Below are 26,837 nucleotides of genomic sequence, written 5' to 3'. Positions count from 1 at the left end.
ATTGACAAATGAATGGATAGAGAAGAGGTGATACATATATACAATGGACTACTACTCAGCTATCAAAAAGAATGAAATCTTGCCATTTGCATCAATGTGGAAAGAACTAGAGGGTATTATGCTAAGTGAAATAAATCAGTCAGAGAAAGACAAATACCATATGAGGAATTTAAGAAACAAAACATGAACATAGGGGAAGGGAAGGAAAAATAACATAAGATGAAAATAGAGAAGGAGGCAAACCATAAGAGATGCTGAACTCTAGGAAACAGAGGGTTGCTGGAAGCGAGGTGGGAGGGGGGAAGGGATAACTGGGTGATGGGCATTAAGGAGGCCATTTGATATAATAAGCACGGGGTATTATACGCAACTGATGAATCACTAAGTTCTACCCCTGAAACTAATAATACAGCTTATGTTAACTAAATTGAACTTAAATAAAGAATTACAAAATAAATAGATAAATAAACAAACATGCTTTAAAGCAAAAAATAATAATCATCCTCATTATTATCAACAGGGTCTTACTGTCCTTAGCTACCCAGTGGAGGACAAGAAACAGCCATTCTCACACTGAGTCAATTCGGATTTAACTCTGAACTCGATTGAAAATCAAACTTCCATATCATTTACAACATATCTATTCTTTCTGCTTCTGATGCATTTTGCTGCTAACTTGAATTCTAGAAAATTGTTTGTTTTGATTAAAAATGACCATGAATGAACCACTAAGAGATTCTGGACTAAATACATTATATTAGTTTTTGATGTAGTGTTTTCCAAGATTCATTGTTTGGGTATAATACCCAGTGCTCCATGCAATACGTGCCCTCCTTAATATCCATCACCAGCTAGCCCATCCCCCCAGTCCCCTCCCCTCTAAAATCCCCAGGTGTTTTTTTTTTTAAGATTTTATTTATTTATTTGACAGAAAGATAGCCAGTGAGAGAGGGAACACAGGCGGGGGAGTGGGAGAGGAAGAAGCAGGCTCCCAGCAGAGGAGCCTGATGTGGGGCTCGATCCCAGGACTCTGGGATCATGCCCTGAGCCGAAGGCAGATGTTCAATGACTGAGCCACCCAGGCGCCCCTAAAATCCTCAGGTTTTAAGTCATACTTTCTTATTGGCCAAGTTATAATTTAGCAGGTAGTTTCATAGATGGTCATTGACTCTTTCAGGCTTAGAGGTACATGGGACATCAGGCCATCTATGCTGTGAAGAGAGGTGGGGCTTTTACTGATAATCGAAGGATAAGGGTTGGAGCTTCAGTGCTCATGTGTTTGCATGTGAAAATGTAATTGGGAGCAGTGGAGGATTCCTGGACATATTGCTAATTCTTGGGAGAACATATTAACAAAGGCTAATATCTCACTTCTACTTAAAATCCCTCAATTGTCTTCAATTAACATGGAATACATTAAGAATAAGAAAAAACAACCAAGGAATTATTTTTAAAAAATATCTTTTACTGTCTCCTCATGGCCTATGGGATGAATTAGAAGTCCCTGAGCATAAATCTGATGCTGACCTGTGTACATACACTTACAGCCTCATCTCTTGCCTTGAGCCCTCAGCTATTGCAGTGTTCTTCATGTTCTTTCTTCCTTCTTTTTGTGTGCAGTGTCCCCTCCATGCTTGATACTCATTCTGTCCTCTTTCAGCCTCGAGTCCCTTTTCCACACCTCATCCAACTCCAGGCTGGATCACGGGCCTCTCTCTGCTGTGTATGGTGTTAGGAAGTGGTCCAGTTTCATCCTTTTCTTGTAGCTGTCCAATTTTCCCAACACCATTTGTTGAGGAGACTGTCTTTTTTCCACTGGATATTCTTTCCTGCTTTGTCAAAGATTAGTTGACCATAGAGTTGAAGGTCCATTTCTGGGTTCTCTGTTCTGTTCCATTGATCTATGTGTCTGTGTTTGTGCCAGTACCATGCTGTCTTGGTGATCACAGGCATTCTCCCTCTCCCTTTGCCCCTCCCCCCTTCTCTCTCTCTCTCCCACTCCAATCAATCATATGTATAGATAGAGATAGAGATAGATATAAATCAGATTCAAGAATAAATAAATACAGAATATGAGACCTTAAGGTACTATAGACCATGTAACATTTCCCTTTACAGATAAGGAACTGATGCCCCCAGGGGTAAATTATTCCCTGAAAGCATCAGGATAAGAACTCTGGTCACCCGATTCTTACCTCAAGGTGAATGTGAATTTTAAAGCAAGAGGAAGTGTATTGAGACTTTACCTGTTTCAAGGAAGAAACCCACCCATGCAATCCTGAGTAAGGGAGCTTATTCCTGAAGTTAAAGCAGTGCCCAGAGGCTTTGCTGTTGTGCCTAGCGATTCTGTTGCCTCTGCTGTCCCACGCCTTCCTCCTCCCATCTCTAGGCAATGAGGCTCTGATTGGGTCAGTGATTTGGTTACCAACCACTAAGGACGATTCCTGCTGGGAAACCTGTGGCACAGACGTTAATATTGGATCCTATTAGTTTTAGTCAAAGTAAGACAATTGTTTTGGACCAATACATAAGGCTTTGTAAACTGTATAGCAGGCTTAAGCTGGAAGAATTCCCTAAACTTCTGTGGAAGGAAAGCAGGACTTGAGGTAAGTGCAGGACCTTTGTGCTTTCTGGACCTTACCAAGATTGGGAGTAAAAGACATTTGTATGTATGAATATGGAATGGGAAAGGTGAACTAAATCACAGCTAAGCTCGTATTGAGTTAGTTTGCAAATGGAAAGACTAGTAAATGTTCTGCCCTTAAGAAACTATCCACAAGTACTATGGCTTTGGGGCAAATAAACCAACACTATCAACCTGTTTGCTTATCTTCAAGTAAAGATGAAGAGAATACATACTTCCTTGGGACACCTGGATGGCTTAGTTGGTTAAGCATCTGCCCCCGGCTCAGGTCATGACCCCAGGGACCTGGGATTGAGTCCTGCATCAGGCTCCTTGCTCGGTGGGGAGCCTGCTTCTCCCTCTGACCCTGCTCCCTCTTGTGCACTCTCTCTCTCTCAAATAAATAAAATCTTTTAAAAAATACATACTTACCTTGCCTAGTAGTTGTGCATACCAGTGATAATGTGTGTTAAATGACCATCACTGTGTAGGGGCTGCAGGTAAAGTAACTGTTACGATTATTACTACTACAAGACTGTAACTACTGCTGTAATTATTTGTACTACCCTAGTACATAAAACTATTTTTACTGCTACTATTGTTATGTGCCAGTAGTTTGTAACTGAGCAGTCTTCTCTGCTCTGTTAGAAACAGGAGGGAGGGCTTTACAATTGATTTGTAAGAAGGTATAGAAGTTCTTTCTCGGTGTGCAATGGTTAAGATCGTGGGCTTTATGGGGCTACTATGCACTTCTTAGCTCTGAGATCTTAGGCAAGTTATTTAACCTTGTGTGCCTCAATGAACTCTTCTGTAAAGTGGGGACAATAATACCTCCTATCACAACAAGCTCTTGTAAGGATTAAACGAGATAATCTAAGTACTGTTTAGAATACTGTCCAGCATGCAATGAACACTTAATACATGTTCTCTATTAGGCTATTAATGTATTAAATGTGCATTGGATTCTCATAACTACCTCGTGAGATAACAGGCCTCATTATGTTTATTTCATGCTTACCGAGACTGAGGCTATGATTTGCTGTGAATGGCAGTGGTGGGGGTGCTGAAAGAGCTTCTCTCCCTCTTTCCTTCTTTTCTTTCCTCCCTTCCTTTGACATATATTTATATACTGGACTGGAATGGTGCACAATAATTCCTGCCTAGATGATTGGAATTTCGGATATCTGATTCCTTTTTCATTTTCTTTCCCCTACAGCCCCACCCCCATGCTAGAGGAGCACTTACACTCTTGTCTTTTGCTACTAGTCTCTAACTACTAGCTGTCATTTCCAAAGCCCCAAGTTTTCATTTGAATCTTCATACTTGAGAAATCAATGGGGTCAAGGAAATAAGAACCAGTGTTTACATAAGTGTTTATTGGACTTTTCTTTATCATCTTTCAGGTCTTGTAGAAATTTGCCTGATGCACCCCCTCGATGTGGTGAAAACCAGGTAAGGTTCTGCATGAACAAGTTTTATTGACTTTGGCTGATATCCAAATTAAGATCTGTCAGAAAACTAAATGCTAGAACTTGTCCTAGGCCAGTAGCTTCTCCCAATAATGGCATTTATATTTGCTTCTTAAAGAAAATGTTATTTGACAGGTAAAATGTGAACAGGGAAAAGCATTTTTGGATAGAGGTCATCTGAAGGTATATGATATTTTCCTGCCTTCACATGACAACCGTAAGATATGATTTGTGGCAAAGCTGGTAGGTGAAGTAAATTTATCAAAATGGTGCAAAAACTAAACTTTAGTGAATTATGACAGCAGACTTTCATTTGGCATTGCATGTAACAGATTGTTATTTAATAGTCAGCATTTTCCTGTGAGACTCCAAAATTTCAAGTAAACTCCTCAAATGGTGCTTAAAGAATTCATTCCTACAACTGTTCGCCAATGTAAAATGCCATATTTTGAGGAAAATGCATTTGCTCTTACAGAGAGACACACATCAGGGCAATGTTTTAAATCTGTTTACCGAGTGAAAAAAAAAATCATGTGGGTTTTAATATGATCTAGAGCATTTTTTTTAAAAAGTCAACTCTATGGCTGAATTACTGAACTCTCTATTTTCTAGAATTAGAAGCTGTTAGAGTCAAATTAGAGTTTCCATTTATTCACATTGTGTGAAACCCAAGAACACCATGCCTTGGTTGGTGCTCCAGAGCAAACAGTACCTTGCAACAATGGTGGTCAAACAACCAAAGTTAGAAAATGCTTAAAGCGTCAGGCTCATCATTGAATGGACATGTTGCTTAATTTACCTAAAGAGGCAGCAGACTCTGAATCTGGCTGCTGAAAGCAGGGGAAAGTGGCTGTATCATGCAAATATTACATTTCTAAAAGAGCTAGAGGAGGTGAGAATTTGGCCCCTGTTGTATTCAGCTCAGGCAATGGTTACAAAATACTACAGACGGGTGGCTTATGCAATCAACTTTTATTATAGTTCTAGAGGCTGAGAAGTCAAGCATCAAAGCGCTGGTCAGTTTGGTTCCTGGTGAGGACCTGACTTGTAAACAGCCACCTTCTTGTTGTATCTTCACACGAGGGAGAGAGACAGCTCTGCTGTCTCTTCCTCTACTTATAAGAGCACAAATCCCATCACTGGGGCTCCACCTCATCTAAGCTCACGACATCATCTAAACCTAATTACCTCGCCAAAGGCCCCACCTCCAAGTACCCTCACACTGGGGTTAGGGCTCCAATATATGAATCCGGGGGGAACACAAACGTTCAGTCCATTAGCAGCCTCAAATCACCAAACCACACAGAGAAAGAAAACCACAAATTACACTCAAATGTAAAATTGCATGCACTCCCTGGACCATCTTTTTATGGGGTTCAAAAACAGAAAGCAAAACTCCCTGGCATTTCCTTCTTAGATTCCATGCTAACCTTTGGAAAGCCAGAATATTGTTGCTAGCCACACTGAGGAATAAATTGTCTTTCTTAAGGGTAATTTCCTAAATTAGCAAAGTGTTCAAGTTCGCATACAGGAGAAACAAGAATGATTTAAATAAGACAAGACATTGAAATTACAGTTATTCATTCACTCAATCATTCATTTATTAAGTATCTAGTGTGTGTGGGTTCCAAGCAGGCATTGTCCTCAAAGAGCTCACAGTCTGATTAGTTAATATAAATTTCAAAAACTATATTATTTCGTGGCACTGGATTTGAATAGAATATTTCTTGAAATGGATGTGCCAAGTTACTGGGCTTTATATCTTCTTTGTTACATAGATATTTTCATGAAAATGGCATTCATTGATTGGACTTTGTCACATGCTCTTGTCTAACTTCAGCAGGGAGGGAAAATACAATTCTTCCAGATGCCCTGAAGAAGGGAATTGGATATGGGATTGCATTTGACCTGCTTATGCAATAAAAAGTATATTGGATAAAGACTCACAATCATAGAGTAAACTGAAAGTCCAGAATAATGTGCAACTGACTTTGCAACAGAAGTAGAATGTGCAGAGATTGGAAGCACTTCTTTTTTTTTTTTTTAAGATTTTATTTATTTATTCGACAGAGATAGAGACAGCCAGCGAGAGAGGGAACACAAACAGGGGGAGTGGGAGAGGAAGAAGCAGGCTCATAGCGGAAGAGCCTGATGTGGGGCTCGCTCCCAGAACGCTGGGATCATGCCCTGAGCCGAAGGCAGACTCTTAACCTCTGTGCCACCCAGGCGCCCCCTGGAAGCACTTCTCACTGGGCACTAACAGGCAGGTGATAGGGAGTGGACAGGACGGACTAGATGCTGAAATCTCTTCATTATTATATTGGACAGGAGATGACTGTATTTCTAAATAAGATAAACTGTAAACTATAAGAGATAATATATGAAACAAGGTGACATTAGTCATTTTAGCAGGTCACTTTCCTTAATGACATAAAGGGCACTGAATTCTAAATTGTTGTCAGCATTGTCAAAGTGGAGGGTGGCGTACACCAGACCAAATCTCAGTTCCTTCACAGTTGTTTTGTGGGCTGTTTTTGCTTCTCCTTGGATATTATTACTTGAAGAGTAGTACAATGAATGAACCTGAGTATGGAAATGGTTCATTTTCAACAATATCTCATGTGCTGAAGTATACAGCAAAGTAAGTGTTTACTTCTTGGAGTTTAGTCTTTTCTTTTTGGGTTCTATTTGTGCCTAATTCTTTTCTTTGTTGAATGAAAGGTAACAGATTCTAAAAATGCATTTCCAAACTCATCCTTTACAGGGATCTCTTTCTTTCTTTCTTTTTTGACTTTGTAAATCTCTTTCTTTTTTAACTTTGTAAATGATCAATTGTGTTACCCCAGACTGAAGGCAAAGGGAGGTGATGGTATGATTTGAGCCCAAGGACCAAGTTACCTGGTGAAAGCTAGAACCATAATGGAGCTGTCTGATGGTAGCTGGAGCCCCAACCATTGCCACGTTCACTGCCTGAGGTAGACAGGGAGGGAGAAAAATCCTCTACCTTCTGCTTTCTCCCCAGTCTTCAGTCTCCCACCAGTGCTTCTATTTGCTGAATCATGGAAGCCAAGAAAGCCCAGCCTAGCAGAGGGCGGTCTTTCTGCATAATAAAGCAGAGCAAACTGAGGGAGGAACAAGAAATGGGTCTCAAGACAAACAGAACCAGGAGTGAAAAGCTGTCATTTTAGTGAGGTTTGGAGAGAGAGCTGACATAAGCATGCATTTTCTTTTCTTTCCTTTTTTTGAGATATAATTGACATATCATTATGTTAGTTTTAGGCGTACAACATCATAATTTGGAATTTGTATGTATTGTAAAATGATCAGCACAACAAGTCTAGTTAACATCTGACACCACACATAGTTACAAATTTTTTTCTCGTGATAAGAATATTTAAGATCTCTCTTAGCAACTTTCAAATATGCAATACAGTATTATTAACTATATCACCATGCTGTACATGATATACCTAGGGCTGATTTATTTTATCACTGGAAGCTTGTACCTTTTGACCCCCTTCATGCATTTCCCCCACCCACCACCCCCAGGCTCTGGCAACCACCAATCTCTTCTTTTTATCTATAAATTTCATTTTTTTCTTTCTTTTTCTTTTTTTTTTTTTTCAGATTTGACATGTAAAGTGAGATCATTATCTTAATTGTTTTTCTGTCTGACTGATTTCACTTAGCATAATGCCCTCAAGGTCCATCCATGTTGCTGCAAATGGCAGGATTTCCTCCTTTTTTATGACACAATAATATCCATTGTATATAGTGTATATTGTATATATATGTATGTGCAAGATATATACATATATATGTATGTACCCACACATATATATACCACATTTTCTTTACCCTTAAGATGGACACTTAAGTTTCAAGCACGCATTTTCAATTTAGCAGGTTTAATATGCACTCACTTTGCATTTTAAAAGATGATTAGAAGTTATAATCGATAGATTTTTTATGAAAAGATTTTAGGCACTGTGGCACTTGCCTTTTATATAAGAAATAGTATATTCTCAAAAAAAAAAAAGAATTAGTATATTCTCCTTCATATAAGTGTAGCTCCAGGGTAAGGCCTAATGTAAGCATAGACTAGCCACATGACAACTGCCTTGCTCCAAATGTCCCCAACTTATTTTAGCAGAGGAGATTTGGCTAAGATGCTGTATAGATGGCAGTTATGTAGACTCGAGTTCTCCTTTGAGATTCTTCCTAGAAACATGCATATACACTCTTTCATAGTTCTTTTATAATTTATATACAGAAAAACTTTGTGTGCAATTGTGGGTGGACACTCTGGCTAAGAATGCATAACTACAAATGACAAAAGACTCTATGCACTTGTATAACTAGGAAGACCAAAGGTAGTTTCTGGCTTTGTACTCCAGGGATTCAAATAAGGTCATCAGTAATATCTCATATCTCTCTCATATTCTCTCTCTCTCCCTCTCTCTCTTCCACTTTCCCTTCAGCTTTCCTTTTCCTATATAGGCTTCATTTGAGGGTGGGGTGTTTTTTTACTTGGCACCAGATGGCCCCAGCAGCTTCAAGCTTACATGGGCGTTGGCATTTGTGTGTACTCTCTGAGACAGGATAACCTGGTAGTTAAGAACTCTGGCTGTAGAGTTTGGCAGCCTGGGTTCAAATTCTGCTCCTTCGCTTATTATCTGTGTAACCTCAGATAAGTTGCTAAACTCCCCTGTGCCTAAGTTTCCCAAGCTTTAAATGGAAACAATAATAGCATCTACATCACTGTGAGAAATAGATGAGGATATGCACATATATGGTGTTTATATATAAATATGCTTATGTAGTGTTTTATACTATGTCAGCAAAGGAAAGGGGACTGCAGAGACAAATGGAGTTTGTAAGGTAGTGAGGGAAACACAAGGGAGAATAAAAAGTGTGGGAGAGGGGAAATGTTTAATACGGAATCAGGCAGTTTCGAGTTTCCAGGCCGGAAGACTTGTGTTATATGAGCACTACATTTAAATCTTTTCTCGGAAGGGTGTTTGCAAGGAGATAGTCCTTCTGGGTTTGAGGGCAGGACAGCATCAGTTTCATCTATGTGTTCCTGTTGACATCATTCCACATATCACTTTAGGGCCATGTGCTGACATTATTTAGGGCTGCGTGCCACAACTATCATAGTGCCTGGTCTCCAGGCAGTGCCCCGCGAATGCTGATGAATAAATGAATAAGAGAGCACTTGGTAGCGATCAGAAATAATAGCCCTATGAGTTCTACAGCCAAAGTTGAATGTCTAGAAAGTGAATAATATGCAGTTGTGTTGTCTTCATTTAAAAATGTAAGATTTCATAAAAAAGGTGGGGAGTGAGAATCTGTTGAAATAAAAGAGGAGAAATTACTTGATAGGATGGTAGGCAAAAACATCTCAACCCTGTGGTGGAATTCCAGAGACTGGATTAGGGCAGAGTGAGGGAAGAGGGTTTCCAGCAGGGGTGCCAAAATGCGAGCAGGGTGGATCGAACCAGCACAGGGGACTGAAGGTGCCCAGAGAGCAGGTGTGACAAGCTTTGAGGTGGAAAGCAAAATGCAGGACTTCATCTAGGACAGCGCCAGCTTGTCAAAATCAAGTGCACGACATGTAGGTAATTTTAAGTTTTCTAATAGCCACATTTTAAAAAGTAGAAAGAGGCAGGTAAAATTAATTTTAACAATATATCCAGTTCAACCTCATATGTCCAAAACATTGTCATCACAGCATGTTAATCAATATGAAAATTATTAATGAGATGCTTTACATTCTTTTTTGAAATACTCAATCCTTGAAATCTGGTGCATATTTTAAAGTTGGAACACATCTGAATACTGATGAATTGGTCACATTCTCAAATGCTCCATAGCCACATGTGGCTAGTGGTTCCCAGATTAGACGGCACAGGCCTGGAATGCAGTGGGGAGGAAATTCTTTAAGGGGAAAGAGAGGTGGCCCTGTGGTTCCTTAGTAAAAATACTCTAGCTTAGAATGGGTTGACAGCTGCATATGAGCAGGGTTCTAGGTGGAAGGGGATTTTACTCCATACGCATTCGAAGGCTCGTACTCATGTGGGGAAAGTGGCAGTCAGAAGCCCCAAAGATTTACCCGCTCACAGTCCAAGGGGGTTTTAGCTTACATCCCTTTCACACTTTTATTCCCGGGAAGGGAAACGGGTCGTTGTGCTTCAGGAAGAGAGAATTACTGAGGTGTTCATTCTGTTTCTCCCCCAGTCATTTTTAATCATTTTTGTTTTGTTTCACTTTCGAATGAGGCATAAATCAGTTGCAAACTAAAAAGATTAGTGATCCTGTAAGGACTGATCTTTCAAAAGCACGTCCTGCCAGAGAGCTGCAAGGCGCATTTTCTGGTGCATGCCGGGGAGGGCGAGAAGGGGAAAGGCATTTTCACATCTCGTTACAGACACAAGTTGACGTGCTGCTGGTGAGTGGGCAGGCCGGCACATACCTTGGCTTTCATCCTTCCTCCCCTCAGGACTTAACTTGCACTGAAAAGTCTTATCATACTTCTCTCAAAACATATTAATCACTGTGTGAATTCTAAAGACTCACATGGGTTGAAAACATGGCATCCACACGTTGCTGTATGTGCTTATGGGGCTTTTACTCAAGTTGTTGAGATGAATTTACACTCTCTGTTGGTGGCTCCCATATCCCAGACCTGCTGAATCCAAAACTGTAGGGGTGGGGGCCTACCAACATTTATGTTTAACACCCTCCTGGGTGAATCTTAAGCAAGGAGCCCAGACTGCTCAGTGGGTCAACCTTTGGGAAACATTGCTAAATACCCTTATAGGCTGTTCTGTAAAAAGTCTTCATGTAAAGAATTCCTTCTCTGTCTCTGTCTCTCTCTCTCTCTCTCTGTGTGTGTTAAACATTTCATTTACCGTGGTTCTCTTTGGTTTCGTGTATGTAAACTGCTTTGTTAGTAATGAATGGAAGTGGAAAGACAGAGGTTCCCTTGCGAGCTCATTCTGTGGTTGGTGAGAGTGCTACGGGAGAGTATTACCTATAGCCAGAAAAAACACATATTGTCCTACTGAGTCAGGTTACAGAGGCAAGAATCAATGCCAGAAGATGGGAGAGGAGTGAGCATTGGCTGTTACAGAGGGAAGGTAAATGGCTGTGACGGGTAAAAATGATTTAGAGGCATTAGCCCACCACAAACTTTATTAAAAAGAGAAATCTGAGGATGGCTGTGGAGAGAGGCTGCTTTGTGGGGAGCCCAGTAGAGATCAAGGAGCTAAGAGCTTGGGAACATCCACAGCCTCCCTTTAAGGGGGTAGAGGGGGACCAGCCATGAACTTGAAAATGAACACTTAATTTAGAGGTTGGAGAAGGGACATTGAGCAGCCGTTGGGGCCAACAGAACAGCAGGGTGGAAACAAGGAACGAAGAATGTTTTTCCCCAACAGATCCTTTTTAAAAAAGAAGAGAAGAATCCTTTCAAAATGGGAAGAGAGTAGCAGGATAAGTTAGGATGGAGCATAGAGTGGAAGCAGGAGAGTCTATAGGATTAAAAAAAAAATTAACAGAGCAGCCGAGTGGGTTATTTCCATATGTTAACGATTTGTCCGTGGTATAAAACATTAAGATCACATTCAGGGTTAGACCATGGTTATGCCTGATTTCTCATCATCCGTAGAAATTCAGGGCTAGACCACTGTCATGGCTTATTTCTAACCATGGAGAGAATGTGTCTGAAGTAAAGTAAGCAAGGAATAAAACCACATTTTTATAAACTATATTTTTATTGGGAATTTGTCATTGTAAGTAAATCAATCAATGGCAACATATAATGGTATGAAATGGTCACAATATCCCCAAATACATGTGAGTATATATAACTCCAACTTTGATTTTGAGGTTGTATGACCATACTAGGGTTTCTTTGGATTTTGTTTTATTTAAATGAAATGTCTTATTTTGTAATTATCGAAAGCAAGAAAGTACTAGGTGGTGAGCACACTGCAACTCTGCACTGATCGTCATTCTTTTCTGTGCGGTCATCATTAAAGATTGTATTTATTAACATAATTAAATCAAAAATGGTGCACAAGATGGACAATATATTTGGAAGGGATAGAGGTGAAAATTAATTATGCTCTGCTTATTACATTGTAGAACTGCTGTGAATACGGAAGTGAATATGTGCTTTAAAATGCCACCTGTGGGGAGCCTCCTGGTTGGTGTAGTTGGTTAAGCATCCAATTTCTGGTTTCAGCTCAGGTCTTGATCTCCAGGTTGTGCAATCAAGTCTTGTGTCAGGCTCCATGCTTAGCTTGGAGTCTGTTTGAGATTCTCTCTCCTTATCCCTCTGCCCCTCCCACTTCTGCATGCTCTCTCTCTCTCAAATGAACAAATAAATCTTTAAAAATAAAATAAAATGAAATGCCATTTGCTCCCACTGAAGTGCTTTATTACAAATCAAATTCATCATTGCCAACGAGTACATGACAAACTTTAAAGGGTCCCACATTTGTATAGTGATTTAGTTAAAAAGATGAGTAGAACCTAAGCATGACCTTAAAACTAGAGAAAATAATTCTATTTTGTGCACTGTTATGAATGCTACATGTCTACATTCTAGATGGGTGTTGACTTTCCGGAGAAAGGCAGAGAGTTTAGGGATAATAGGCCATGATCCCATGAAGAGATTTCATTAATATTACTGCTTGGATTTTTTTTTTTTTTTTTTGAGAGAGAGAGCAACATGGGGGAGGGATTCCGATGGGGGCCTCCATCTCAGGACCCTGAGATCATGACATGAGCCAAAATCAAGAGTCAGACGCTTAAATGATAAGCCACCCAGGTGCCCCTACTGGTGGGATTTTTACTTTAACAATGTTCTGCCTTTCTCTGGGATAACAAGTGTGTATCAGAACACCCACAAGGGTTCACAGTAGAAAGTCTTTCCCTCCCTCACATTTGGTGGTCCTTGCCATTGGACATAAAGCGAAGCATTAGGCTGGGTTGGTTACAAGTTTCCTTATTCATAGAGAGTGCTAAGTGCAAGTCAGTTTTTGCTGCTACTAAGTAGTTTTAATCATTTCTTTATTTGGTTTCATTTATGTAAACTGCTTTGTTAGTAATGAATGGAAGTGGAAGGACAGAGGTTCCCTTGCAGAGCTCAGGCCAATGATGAGGAGATAGGATGAGAGGACACCTAGAGACCTTGTTGCTCGGAGACATTGGGAGGACCCAACGATCTTATGCAGAATAATCTTGCTACCATACACTAAATTTATTTTTCAGATTTATTAATAAGGAAAAAATCCTTTCCTTAAAAAAAAATCCAGTCAGTTCCCTCCACATAAAATAACAAACCCCAATTATGTTAAATCAACTCTAACTCACTTTATAATCTTGAACTCTTGCTTCTAATTTTTTTCTTTCCTTCTTTTTTTTCTTGCTTTTTTTTTTCTTCTTTCTTTTTTTGTAAATAGAATTCTTTTTTTAAGTTACTCCCTAGAGGAGCATGCTATTTTTATGACTCACATTGTAGAACTTTTGTAAAGTGTTTAATCTCTCCTTCATTTGTGTTTTTGTCTAAATTTTTAAAATAAAGATTTGGTGTTTATTTAAAGTACAGTAGCTATTATTCCCCAACTAATTAAATGCGCTTAGAAGATTCTCCCTTAGGTAATAACATAACATGTTGTTCTGTTTTGATACCTCCTCTTCCTTCTGCTTAACTGCAAAAGCTTCTCCTTCTATGACGATCCCAGCCCAGAGGATGAGAAGGAAAAGCGCCTGTGCATTCTTCATGCCTGTCAATGGGCTTCTCCAGACGTGGTGCTTTCTTTTTTTTTTTTTTTTTTTTTAAGCTGAAAGGTAAATAACTCTTAAATGGCTTTCTTATCTTTGCCATGGGAAAGTGAATTACTTCTAAAATGAGCATCAGCATGAAAACTATTTCCTCTGTTCCCCCCCCCAACCCCAGGCCCCATCCAGAGATTTATCCAATTGTTTTTAAAATTTTTCAACAGTTTCATTAATCTATTTATTTAGCCAGTGCCTAACACACTTTCCCCTATAATGATGTATTTTGCCTTAGCCATCCTAAATTCCAATTTTTGGTTGTTGGAATTTACTAAGACTATAAAATAAGAATAAAATAAACTGATTTGGTATTACTTTGATTTAAAAACAAATGGGATATTTTTCTAAGTGTTTTTTTATACAATCATAAAGTTTTCTCAGATAACCTTCTATTTTAAGTATAAATTTTGGGGGGTAGAGAACTTGGAACCAATACCATGTCTATTTTCAGTGGCTATTCAAAGACTTTTTGAGATAAGCCCTAGCTCCAAATTCAAGAAGTAAAGCAAAAGTTCAAAATGTTTGCTTTTATTTGGCTATAGTACTTACTTTAAATGATTTTTAGTTAAGCTCTAAGCAATCTGCCCCCAGTGAAAATAAAGTTGTCTTATCAAGGGTGTTTCTTCTCATCTGCATCTATAAAGAAAGAGCAGGTGCTTATCTCAAAAGGACTGGAATATTCCTTCAATGTCTTGTACCGTGGAGGAAGCTCTTCCTGTAGCGTGAGAAAACTTGAAAGTGTTGAGAAAGAAGCTGCTTGAGAAGAGAAAGCTCTAACTGTGAGCTGAACCTTAGAACCTCAAGCCATGCCCCTGGGAAAGCTGCTTTTGAGTTGAGCATATAGTGGGAATCAAGCCTAATGAAATCTAAATTGTTGGGATTGTAGCACAGCTGAAAACTATGGTTATGAATACTCTAGAAGATTGTTTTTCCTCTTTGTGAAGCAAGAATAAAAATCATAAATTTCTTTAGACAAACGTAAATTCAAGACTAGTATCTTAACTGTGAACCTTGACCAAAAATTGATAAAATTGTTTAACATTCCTGGAAAATCGATTAATTCTCAAAATATTCTTGTTGAGATGGCTAAAATAGCCCATATTGCTTTTGCTTTGCAGTCAGGGCACAGCTGAGATTTAGTTTTGACATAATGAAGAAGTTTGCAAGATGATAAATAGAGCTGTATATTCTCTGGATGCAATTCTGCATACTCTGCGCCAAGTTCCTACAGAATAAAATTATCCCATTTGGGGGCTATTTAATAATATTTTCTCTGGTAAAACTTTTGTGAGTACCTAAAAGATTACATACTTTCCTTTTATAGGAAAAACAATTGAAAAGTAAACTGAATATCCTCAACTTTGAGTAATCAAAATCTATCTGGGATATTCATTTCTCTTTTTTGTGAAAAAACACATCATGGTAAAAGTGTCATTTTCAGATCTAATTCAATTCTGCCAAGTACTCAAAGAAGAAAATAGGCTTTAGAATGTAAGTCATCTATTTGTGTCCTTTTAAATTCTGAAAAGTAACAAGTACCTGCAAGAAAAAAAAAAAGGATTGATTTTTTGTTTTTTAGATGCTCTAAAGTGGGAGCTGGTTAGAACTCTGACCCATTTTCATTCTGAAAGGACAGGCTAGCGGAGATGGTCCCTTTGTGCACAGGCTTTCCAGGCTTTGCGGACGGTGTCAAGGGAGACTGTGATTAACACATATCAACTCAGAGAGGCAGGAGATGATGCAGGAAGATGAAGATAGGAGACCAGCGTTCCAGGTCCACCCTGTTGGCCCCAGATGTGTGAGTCGATGGAACTGCTCTGGGCCTTGATTCTCTACCTGGAAATTAAGGGTATACCCCTAAGTGATCCCAGAGGCTTCTCCAATATGATGTTCTATGTTTCCATAGCCATGTTTTCATTGCTTAAAAATATGATCTTTGTACATATCCAGTGGTGGGATTTCTCTATTCCCCAAACACGCCAAGCTCTCTTCTGTCTCAGGAGCTCAGTTGTCATCTCTGAGAATCTTCCCTGGCCACCTCATCTAACGTAGCCTCCTGTGTTTCTCTCTTTCTCATTACCCTAGTTATCTTTACTCTCTTCTTCTGATGCCATCAAGTTGATTTCTTTGTGTACTCAGTATCTGTGTGTCCATCTCCCTGGAATGTAAGCTTCTTTTTTTTTTTTTTAAGATTTTATTTATTTATTTGAGAGAGTGAGAGAGAGCACGAGCTGGGGGGAGGGGCCGAGGGAGAGGGAGAAGCAGACTCCCCACTGAGCAGAGAGCCTGAGATGGGGCTCCATCCCAAGACCCTGGGATCATGACCTGAGCCGAAGGCAGACGCTTAACCGACTGAGCCACCCAGGCGCCCCAGAATGTGGGCTTCTATAAGCAAAGCGCTTTCTTCCTCTGTTCACTGATGCATGTATGCCCTGTCTAGAAGAGTGTTGGCACAAAGTAGGTGCTCAGTAAATACTTACTGAATGACTATAGTTGAAAAATTGACACTACATATATATTTTTTAAATTGTGTATTTAGAAAAATAAAACAAACAAAAATACTAAGACTGACTTTTACTCTAATCATGAGCCAGGCTCCACACAAGGGCAATTCACAGACTTGATGGAATTTACATATTTCTTTGGCTACATAATCTGGGCATTTCATATAGCCTAAGCTGTTCTTTCTTTGGTGCTTAACTTGTGGTTTATAGCTTTATACCACAGAGAATTAGAAATGATATTCATATATTTGCTCAGTGCCAGTGAGTTTTCCAGGACCTCTGTACCAGCTGCTCCTTTACTACTCCGAACATGGGGAAGTTGTCATCTGGATTCAGGATAGTCGAGCCTCCCTCAGTTGTGTGTACTCTCCTCTGCCAAGGTTTAAGCATCTTTCTTCCAGTCCAGTGCATGGACGACCTCCCATCCACTAAGCTAGGAAGAGAAGACCTCACCCACCCCCCGGTGGTGTGTAGATTGGTGGGCATGATGCTGGTGACAGGTGGGCTCCATGAAACCAGCCTGGACACTCCTTAAGGAAATGTTTTTAGTGTATACAATCTTATTTTTACTTATACAACTTAATGAGGCTAATCTGGGTGTGTGTGTGTGTGTGTGTGTGTGTGTGTGTGTGTGTGTGTGTGTGTTTTAATGAATAATGCCAGATGGAGTGAAACAGAGCCTGTTGCATTCCTCAAGGTAGCTCTTTTTGTTAGTTCAATAATTGACCTCTTAATGAATTAAAAGGTATAGAAATCTCTTTTTATCAAGATTTACTAGGTATCTTAAGCTTTTTCTCTTTCAAAGACAACCAGGATTAATAGACGAGTAGTGTCAAGTAGGGCTCTAGCTTCATTGCGAAATAAAAACAATGCATGACTTCTAAAAGTAATACTTTCTAGTCTCTTCTGGAATCTGAGAGGGGGGAAGGGAAAGGAAGAATGAGAAAGAGACATTTATTAAGAAAATGTTAAGCACTGCTTCAGAAGCAATAATTTGGGGATAATTTTTGGATTTTGGCTGATATTTGTTTGGTCCTAAAGAATTCCCGATTAGCATTTCTATTTCCTTGTCATACACTAAAAACTTAAGTAGATTATTTACTTGATTTCCTTTTCGTACTAAAACAGGGGAACTATTAGGTTTAGGTAGGAAAAAAGAAAAAAGAAAAAGCAAAGACCCTGAAATTTATCCTCAGTTTAAAGAATTGGTATAGAGAACTATTGCTGTACATTTTGATTTCCCAGAGTGTGAGAAAACTGTCCCTGTCCAGATGCTGGCCAAGTTCCGAGAGAACATTTAAGAGTGTTTTTTGGGTAGCACAGGGAGATAGTCAGGGTCTTGTATGCGGGTGTTCCAGGTTTCAAACTGTAACAAGGGAATGGAAGAAAAGAGAGAAGCATTCCCAAATCAAACATAACTCTCAGGAAATGAGCCAGAACACCTGTGAGAGGTCGGGGGTCAGAAAATACAAACTCAGGGTTCGATATTTTGATCACATTACACAAAAGAAAATGGTCACAGATAGCGGACAGAAGAAAATCTGGAAGTTTATGGAAAAGTTAGGAACGGAGGATTCTGTCATTCTAAAACTCCTTTCTCCCATGACTCTACGATGTTTCAGAAAATATTTTCTGAATCGACACTGAAACTTTTTGGTGGGCTCTTGTTGCTTAAGTATCACATCGAGAAGTTATTTATTTCTTTTCTCTTAACTCCCAGAGGTTCACTTCTGGAAACCTTCTGGGCTGGATTCTTTGGCCAGTTCTTACAAGGCTCGGGGGGGTGGGTGTCCAGCAGGCTGAGATGGAGAGACATCACAGCCCTGAATCACGGGCAGTTCACTTCTGTGGAGAGAAAAGTGGTTTGCAAACGTTACTTCATGGGACCTCCTAGGGAAAAAGAGGGTGTTTTTTCCATCTCATTTCCCAGTTCCAAGTTTTCTGAAATGTGCTTGATTTTTGCCAGGTGTCAAATTATAACCCTCCTTGTCAACCACAAATGACTAATGATTAGCCTAATGACTATACAAAGTTTGAAACTCACATTTACATCTTAACTTACTGGCTACATTGTGTTTTCATAAATTATGAAAAAAAAATTTTTCCTGAAAAAGCCAATAAAAACAAAGTTTTAGAGTCTTAATTGCCATGTTCATTTGCAGTTGTTGACCCCGGAGGTGCTCGAGGAGAAACAGAATGGGAGCTGGGGCCGGCCCATCTTCAGGCCTGCGCCGGCTAGCCCAGCAAATGACGCCAGTGCCCCTCTCCTGGGGAGAGTTAAGTGATGTCAGCACCGCTGGGCAGAGCAATATCTGACCCTTAAACTGCTTCATATACAAGCAGCTGTTTTCCTCTTTCCCCCATTCCCTGAAGGAACCAGGAGGGCTGAAATATCTGATACTCTTTTTTCTCCCCCTAGATAAACTATATATATGTATATATATGTATATATATATATATATATATATATTTATTTATTTATTTATTTATTTATTTATTTATTTTTTAATGACATGGTATTTTATTTTGTGATACAAATATTGATGGTGTTATCACTGTTGTCTTACATCACTATTACTTTTTTTTAATGTTTTTTTATTATATTATGTTAGTCACCATACAGTACATCCCCGGTTTCCGATGTAAAGTTCGATGATTCATTAGTTGCGTATAACACCCAGTGCACCATGCAATACGTGCCCTCCTTACTACCCATCACTGGCCTATCCCATTCCCCCATCCCCCTCCCCTCTGAAGCCCTCAGTTTGTTTCTCAGAGTCCATAGTCCCTCATGCTTCATTCCCCCTTCTGATTACCCCCCCTTCTTTATCCCTTTCTTCCCCTACCGATCTTCCTAGTTCTTATGATAAATTATATTTAAAACTTTAATGGAACGATAACCACTTTGCTCACTGGCCCTTTGCTGTTACGCAGTTATGCTTGAAAAGCCTGTGCATAATTTTCTTTTCTTTATAATATGTGTACGAGGAGCAAGGTCTCAGCGAGTTTTCTCCATATTTACGCCAGGCCCCCAATGTGTGCCTTGAGAGCTCATAAAAACAAATCTGCCTCTCAGCCGGGCAGTCAGTAATGGGATCTGGAGCCTCTCTCCGCAAGGTCACCTGTTTAAATAGACTCCCGTGGTGCTGCCTGAAAGGTGTTTCCATCTGAGGGCCTCTGGCTCACTCCGTGTCTTTCAGGAATTAAGCTTCCAGTGTGGGTCCGGTGTTGGCTGTCCGGAAGAGCCTTCCTGGTGCTGAGCTCCCCTGCAGCCGATGATCAGAAACGTGGAGACCCAATCCCAGGCAGATCCAGACCTCAGGCGTAGGAGAAAACGTGCTTTAGGCTTTAACTACAAAGAAGTTCCTTGAAAATTCCAAGAGAGCAGTATTCCATTTGGCTATTGGAGTGCATTATGCAGTTATCAAACTGTGGTACATTTGAAAACATCCCATGGAGATGTGAGGCCTGTAAAATCATTGTGTAAAAAGATGGCAAGAGTTGTTGGTGAGAATTAAATGTCCTTTTGCACCAGCAGCAAGCTTCCTTGGACAGCACAGTGGACAAGCCTCCTCCAAATTACATGAGGAAAAAAATAAGCCAAATATTCGTGGCTCTCGTATGTTCTTTCCATCTGAGTCCACGTTTTCCAGTGCCCAGCTTCCAGTCTCCACAGATCTGTCTCCTTCCTGTCCCTGCACCCCACCATGAAGCACAATTCCTGCCTCCTTCAGATTCTAGCTGAATTCACTCGGCGAAGAGCCCTGTGTGCCCACCTCTGCTGTGTCAGCAATGTGCCAGGGTGTGGGGATCCCAGGGCTTCCATGGGTCGGTCACCCCCATGTCTAGCACAGCCCTCCCTAGCTGCGGATCTCTCCAAAGTAGTGCCAGTGGCCCCTTGTCACTGGCCTCTCCCGAATTAAGGAAGTGGGGGGGGTGTATCTTGACTTTAGCATTTCAGTGAAGTTATCTCCCCACTGCCCGCTACCAGAATTGGCCATCTCCCAAATCCCCCCTCTCTTACAAGCCCTGTCTGAACAGCCAGGACTCAAGCCTTCACCCGAGATCCAGATCAGGCCTGGCCTGACTGCTTTAGAATCAAAGAATTAAGTCAGGGCAGAAACAATATACAGAAGGACAGCTCAAGAGAGGGAGAGCAAACAGAGCCGGCAGTTCCTGGTTCGGGTCATAAAGCTCCTACTTCCTTTACAGACCAACAATAAACAGAGTCAGTCACCAATCAGTAAACATTCCTCACCACACGAGTGGAGATTTGTGTTCAAAGACAGCAGATTGGATGCCGACTTCCCCACCTTGCCTTTTCCTTCCCCCAATTTAATAGGGATCCTGAAGAAACCTCTTTCTTTGTAAGGTTAACCAGGGGTTCTCAACCTCAGCTCTGTTGACACTTTGCGTTGGTTAATTCTTTGTTGAAGGGGATCTGTCCTGGGCATTGTGGAATGTTTAGCACCCAATAGCCTCCACTCACTAGCTGCCAGTAGTGTCTTCCTCCCAATGTGACAACCAAAAATGTCTTCAGACATTGCCCCATATTCTTCGGGGGACAAAATCACTCTCCACTCCCCTGGAGAACCACTAGATTAAACAAAAGAACGAATCCACTGATCTTGTGTCTATTAGGCATAAATATTGATATGTGACAAATGTCACAGATACCAATGAGGCACCAGAAGAACACAGTACTGTGTTCAGGGAACTGCTGCACAGGGGGGGAGATCCGTGATTCTCAAACTTCAGTGCGTGTCAGAATCACCTGGAGGGCTGGTTAAAGCACAAATGGCCAGGCCTCACCCCACAGTTACCGATTCAGCCAGTCTGGGTGGGAGCCAATAATGTGTGTCTCTGACAAGGTGATGCTGATTCCTGAAGTGTTCCTGGAAACCCCTGGTCTGGACCTTTCTGGGTGGGTACTTCACCTATTATGGTGAGGTCATGACAGATGAGGAAGCTGTATTGTTTTAAGCCTTCCCTGTGTCTGTATCTTCCTCTTCATCACCTACTGCCCAGTGTCGTTTGGCCTCTTTTTCCCAGGACCTCCTTGAGGGTGCCTCCTCCTTAGACTGTTCTCCTCGGGAAATGCTCCAAGCATTTCCCAACTCCATGGCCCCACTAGAATTTTCTGTCTGGCTCTTTGCTCCTCAGGTTCATTTCCTGCTCCTGAATTAACGCATGCCTAAATGTCAGGAAATACTAATGGGCACCCAGCTTCTGGGTGCTTGTTAATCCTCAGATTTCACAAAACAAACTACCAGACTGTGGCGTACCAAAGAGGTGGCTTGCTCAGCAGGGAAGAACATATTTTATCACTGACATTGTTCATAGTCGCCAGGGCATGGTGATAATAAAAATTATGTCAAAGTTCATTATTTTTAAAAAGTTCTGTACCGACAATGCACCCCCTTATTGTCTGCACCTTGGGCAGACTGCTACCATGACTCCCTCTTGGTAGCTTCCAGGGGTGGCAGAATGTCTCCCCTGCATTATGCCCAAGGCAAGTACAAAAGACACCAGTCATTCTCCTACACTGCAGGTTTCTGTATACTGTAGGTTTCTTACTGAGTGCTTGACTGATCTCTGTGACCATCTATGGTTCCCCTCTGTTGATGAGATTAAGTCCAGACTCCTTTGCATGACCTAAGAGGCCTTTCTCCGAGGACACCCACCCAACGTTTTTCAGAATCTGCTGTATCTGCTGCCTCTGATGCGAATATATTCCATCTGCACCAGATTGTTATTTATTATTTCCCAAACATGACCTGTAACTACACATAATGGTGGTAATAGTGGTAAAACTCATTAGCAGCTATCTCATCAAGCATTTACTATGTGCCATGTATTATTCTTAACTATGTTGTCTATTTTAATCTTTCCAACAGCCCATGAAAGAAGCACCGTGATCCCCATTTTACAGATAAAGAACTTGGAACTTAGGTCAAGAAATGAGTTAAGGAGAGAGGCAGGATTCAAACCCAGGCAGTCTAGCTGTGCTTTGGATCTTTCTGGACTGGTACTTGACCTATCAGTAGTGAGATAGCTGCAGATGAGGAAGCTGTATTATGTTATTCCTTTTTTCTTCCTTCTTTAGTTTTCTGCATTAAGCACTGTAGACACTATATTTGTAATGATTACTCTCCCTCAGCTTCTCCTTGGGGGGATTATCTCATCTTCTAAATTCAAATATGGCTACTTCTATGAATACTTTTCTACACTCCAGGTGGAATGACACTGGATGAAACTGTGTGTATGTTTGTGTGTGTGTGTGTGCGCATGCGTGTGCCCTGTGCATATGTGTGGCTGTAATGTATATAACAGGCATGTTTCAGATCATAATATTATTAGATGTTTGTAGTCTCCTATGTCAAAATATGAGATCATGTCACATTTATATTTGAACTCCTAGCATATGACACTGTGCCTGGTACCAAAGAGATATCATCTAAGTGCTAACTGGAGGAATGAGTCAAGGAGTGATATAGCCCAACTTGAAATATTGCTCTAAATATACACGGGCCACATCCATCTACCAGTTGTCAGACCTGAGTTGAAACGAACAGTTAAACATATACTTCTGATTTCTATAATTTAAAAGATTTTCACCCTACCTACTTTTGTAAAAAAGAGAAAAGAAAAAAAAAGACAATCTATGGACTGTGCTCTCTAATCCAAGTGGAACAAAAGCACCAGATGCATAATGCAGCAGTGTTTGTTGGAGGGTCTCAGAGGCCACCTAAGGCCTCTGAAAAATAGGGTGTTGGCCGATGAAAGTCCCAGGGATCAAACCATTAAAAAGCTGTGGCATTTGTCACTGGTCCAGCAGAGCCCAGAGTAGCCACGCTGGAGAAACTGCAGTCATCAAGGTGTGTTTCCCCATATAACCAATTATTTAGGGGGGTTGAGGGTCTGTTTGTGTGTCCAGTGAGGGGAGGAGGGGTTTCTCAGGAGCAAGATGGCACTTCGCTGCTGAGAAGTGTTCAATCTCCTGTGAAACGCTCTCCTTGAGGACAGCATTGACTCGGACAGCTTCTCAGATTTTGCAATTTTAGAGTTGTCCTTGGGAGATTTTAATAGAAGCAGAGCTCTGCCAAAACATTTATCTGAACTGTGTGATTCATATCTTATCATTACAGTTTTCAAACGGGTAATTTAATTATACCATTTCCCCTTGAACAATTGTTGTTTTGGTTTTAGTGCCAAATTCTTTTGTAATATTCTATTTTATTTTGGCTACCAAGACAATCTTAGAAGTACTTTGCTGCACTCCTGGTTTTCACAATAAGAATGTCACAATTTATTACTAGGGATATATGTTCTAACAGATTTACAATTTTCCTTTTTCAATGCATGGAAGCAATTTGATCCCACTTCATGTTTATGATATTCATTATATTCAAATTCAGTATATTTGGTTTCCATGTAAAATTTTAGCAGTGTTTCCTGTATGGTTTTTTAATATATATATTTAAAGCTGAATATGGTTAGCTGTGTGTTTGTCTTGGAAATATTAGAGTGACAATTTTCTTATCCAAAATTTTATGTATTATGCTAACACATGATGGTAGACTCTTAAATACTATGACCATACTCTAAACACACAAACTGAAAAGCCATAGGAATTTGTAAGTTTATGTGAAGGTGCACTTCCATTTTTCTGAGTTTTTATAATCTTGTGAAAATTACATTTCTCATGTGATATATGAATTTTTAGCACTCTGAATGAGTCAAGTTCAGTTCCATAATGCTGGGAAGTCTAATTGTACTTTCAGCTGTTAGAGCTACATAATACACAGGAATTACACTGACATTTTAATATGCTGTCACTTTAAGATACACCATGAAGTGTGAACAGAGCACAGGGCGCTTTAAGCAGGTGTGTCTAATTGTTAGGGGTTTTTTTTGTTGTTGTTATGGTGGGTTTTTTTTTTTTTTTCCTGAAATAGCAATAGTATAGTTAAGAAAAGGTGTAGAATCCAGAAAGAGTATTTCAATGCTAAAGCAAAAGAGCCAGGTTCCCTTTTGCTGGCTGGTGGAAACAGATTGGACTTGATCATTGTTTTTGTTGTTGTTCTGGGTATAGGTGATTTTGCTTGGTAGGTCCTTCCTTCCTTCTCAGGCTGCACATGAAAGGATACATAGCTCATTTGGATAGCAATGACTGTGTTCCCAGCACTTTTTGGCTTCGAGTTAAAATCTGCAACTGCAAAAATAATCATAAGTTTCGGGGGAGGTAGATCTATTTTATTATTTAAAAAGTATGTAACTGTTTTCACTAACTCTTCCAAATGTTTCATGTGCTTGGTATCCTTCCAGAGTACCGTGTTCATTATTTGGGAATTAGGGAAACCTCCTTAAAGTAGCTGATCTATCCCAGGAAAAGACTTTTTGGGGGGGGGGGCATGGTCACCAGGTTGGCAAGCAAGCAAGCAAACCAGTATATATAAAGCAACCCTTCATAAGGTTCTGGGGATTAACAACTCAGAGAAGACTCTTAGCTGCTCATTTGGAGAACACGCATTAAAATGTAAGTCTCTTTTTTGTTTTTATAGGAGACACAACATTTTGAATACAAGATATTATGACATTGAGAGTGATAATTTCCATAGTTTTTCTAGTCCCTGTTTTTTTTCGAGTTTGTCAGTTAATTTTGTAATCAGCCACATTCAGCTGATTAATTTTCCTGACACCCAGGTACATCATTTTTTCCCAAAAAAATTATACTTTTCATAAAAAAATAGCTATGATCCCAAGCTAATAGGTGTCCCTGTCCTTACAATGACATGGGTTAGAGCTATTGAATATTCCGATGCCTTTCTGGGTTCTAAAATTTTTGCTGCTTGATTATAGAAACTCACGGGTATCCACTTGTTAGTTGGCTCTAGTTAAGGTAAAGGAATTCTGATCAGTTTGCTCAGAATTGTCTCCAGCTGTGCAGGTTTCCGTCCGTGGTTGAACAGAAGCTGACCAAACTCTCCCTTAATTGCTTGCCTCTTTTTCTTCAGCCACTGAAATTAGGTGTGATTGGGCCCTAACAAATCATGTGACACATATGGCTCCCAGGTTATCTTTACATACTTTGTGCATAGAAAAGACGAAGTTTAATAAACGATGACTCCAGCATCTGTTAGCTTGTTCATAATAAGAATATTTTCCTTTAAGTAGAGATACCAAGTAATCCCTGTACGGAGTATATGCATATTGTATGTCTTATTTAAAGAGGACTGTAAAGTGTCATAATCTTTAATCACCATTTCCACCACTAACATTTTTAGTAGAGGGAAAGAATAGGTAGAAAACAGGATTCTCTGTCACCTGCCATGGTCCCTGTATTATGCATTAAGTCTGAATTTCTAGTGGTGAATGAAGGAGTCCCATGGAGCATAATCAAGACCGAAATATTGCTTCCTACGTAGATGCGGAATGCCTGCTCCCCTTTTTGGCTAACTGGTGCTAAAATCCGTTCAGAGACTTTAGTAGGCTTTTGTGCCCTGTGCTATGGCTCTGTTAGATGCCTGGAGAATGCAGGTACTATGGAGAAATAATATGTTATAACAAAGCAATGAATTGTCGGTCAATATTCCAAGATGGTTACAAGGTATCCTGGTGAACATCATTTTTGACAGACTGGGAAAAAAAGGTAGTCAAATCTGAGTTCTGACTAAGTAGCTTTCTGTGATTATAAGCTTTTTTCTTAAGAGACTGCAGGCAGGACCTTTCTTTCAAAATCTTCTACTGCTTTCTGTAGCCGGTAAGCTAAGGTATGGTAAGAATTTTAGTTTTAGAGCAAGACAGGCTTGGGTTTGAATCCTGACTCTATGACTTACTTACAGTGTGACTTGACCAATTACTTAACTGATCCCCATTTTCCTAATCTGTAAAATAGAGCTCATGATACCCAACAAATGGAATAGTTGTATTAGATGCTTTCATATATGTAAAATGTCATGGAATTTCTGGCAGAGTCAGTCCTTGGTAGCAATCGTTACTTCCCTGTGAATATGGGTTGATGTGATTGGAAGCATGCATGAATATCTTGCTTTCTTTCTGAGCCAGTGGGTCAGGATAACATCTATTTGATAAAGTTTAGGCTCCTTTCCCATCTTTGGAACTCAGATCTCCTTTGCTCTCAGGATAAAGCCCACTCCTCAGCTCTGTTCACAGGGTTGTCACATCTGGGCCCCTACATGTTTTATCCTCCTTCTTTCCTATCATTCTCCCACCTGAACTCTGTGCCCCCAAATACCACTCTCTTGTTTCGTCGTGCTTTTGCCCATGCTGGTTCCTTTGTCTTGAACAGTTTCTCTCCCCCTCCGTCCTTTCCCCCTTCCCCTGGCTAACTCCTCATCCTTTAGGCCTTTGTTTACCCATCACTCCCCC

General features: G+C 40.2%; 1 protein-coding gene across 4 annotated transcripts in view; it reads left to right on the top strand.

The window, feature by feature from the left end:
• The window catches only part of SLC25A21 (solute carrier family 25 member 21), a 472,035-nt gene that overhangs the window by 286,717 nt on the left and 158,481 nt on the right, over positions 1-26,837 (top strand). For all 4 annotated transcript variants that reach the window (XM_045799826.2, XM_045799836.2, XM_087859066.1 and 1 more), the window contains one exon: positions 4,027-4,075. In XM_045799826.2, coding sequence (XP_045655782.1) covers positions 4,027-4,075 — 49 coding nt within the window. The remainder of the gene's footprint in view (positions 1-4,026; positions 4,076-26,837) is intronic.

This window comes from Ursus americanus, chromosome 35 (genome assembly GCF_024610735.1).
Source record: "Ursus americanus isolate L20-20 chromosome 35, mUrsAme1.1.p, whole genome shotgun sequence".
Classification (NCBI taxonomy): domain Eukaryota; kingdom Metazoa; phylum Chordata; class Mammalia; order Carnivora; family Ursidae; genus Ursus; species Ursus americanus.
This window is presented reverse-complemented; position numbering and strand designations above follow the sequence as displayed.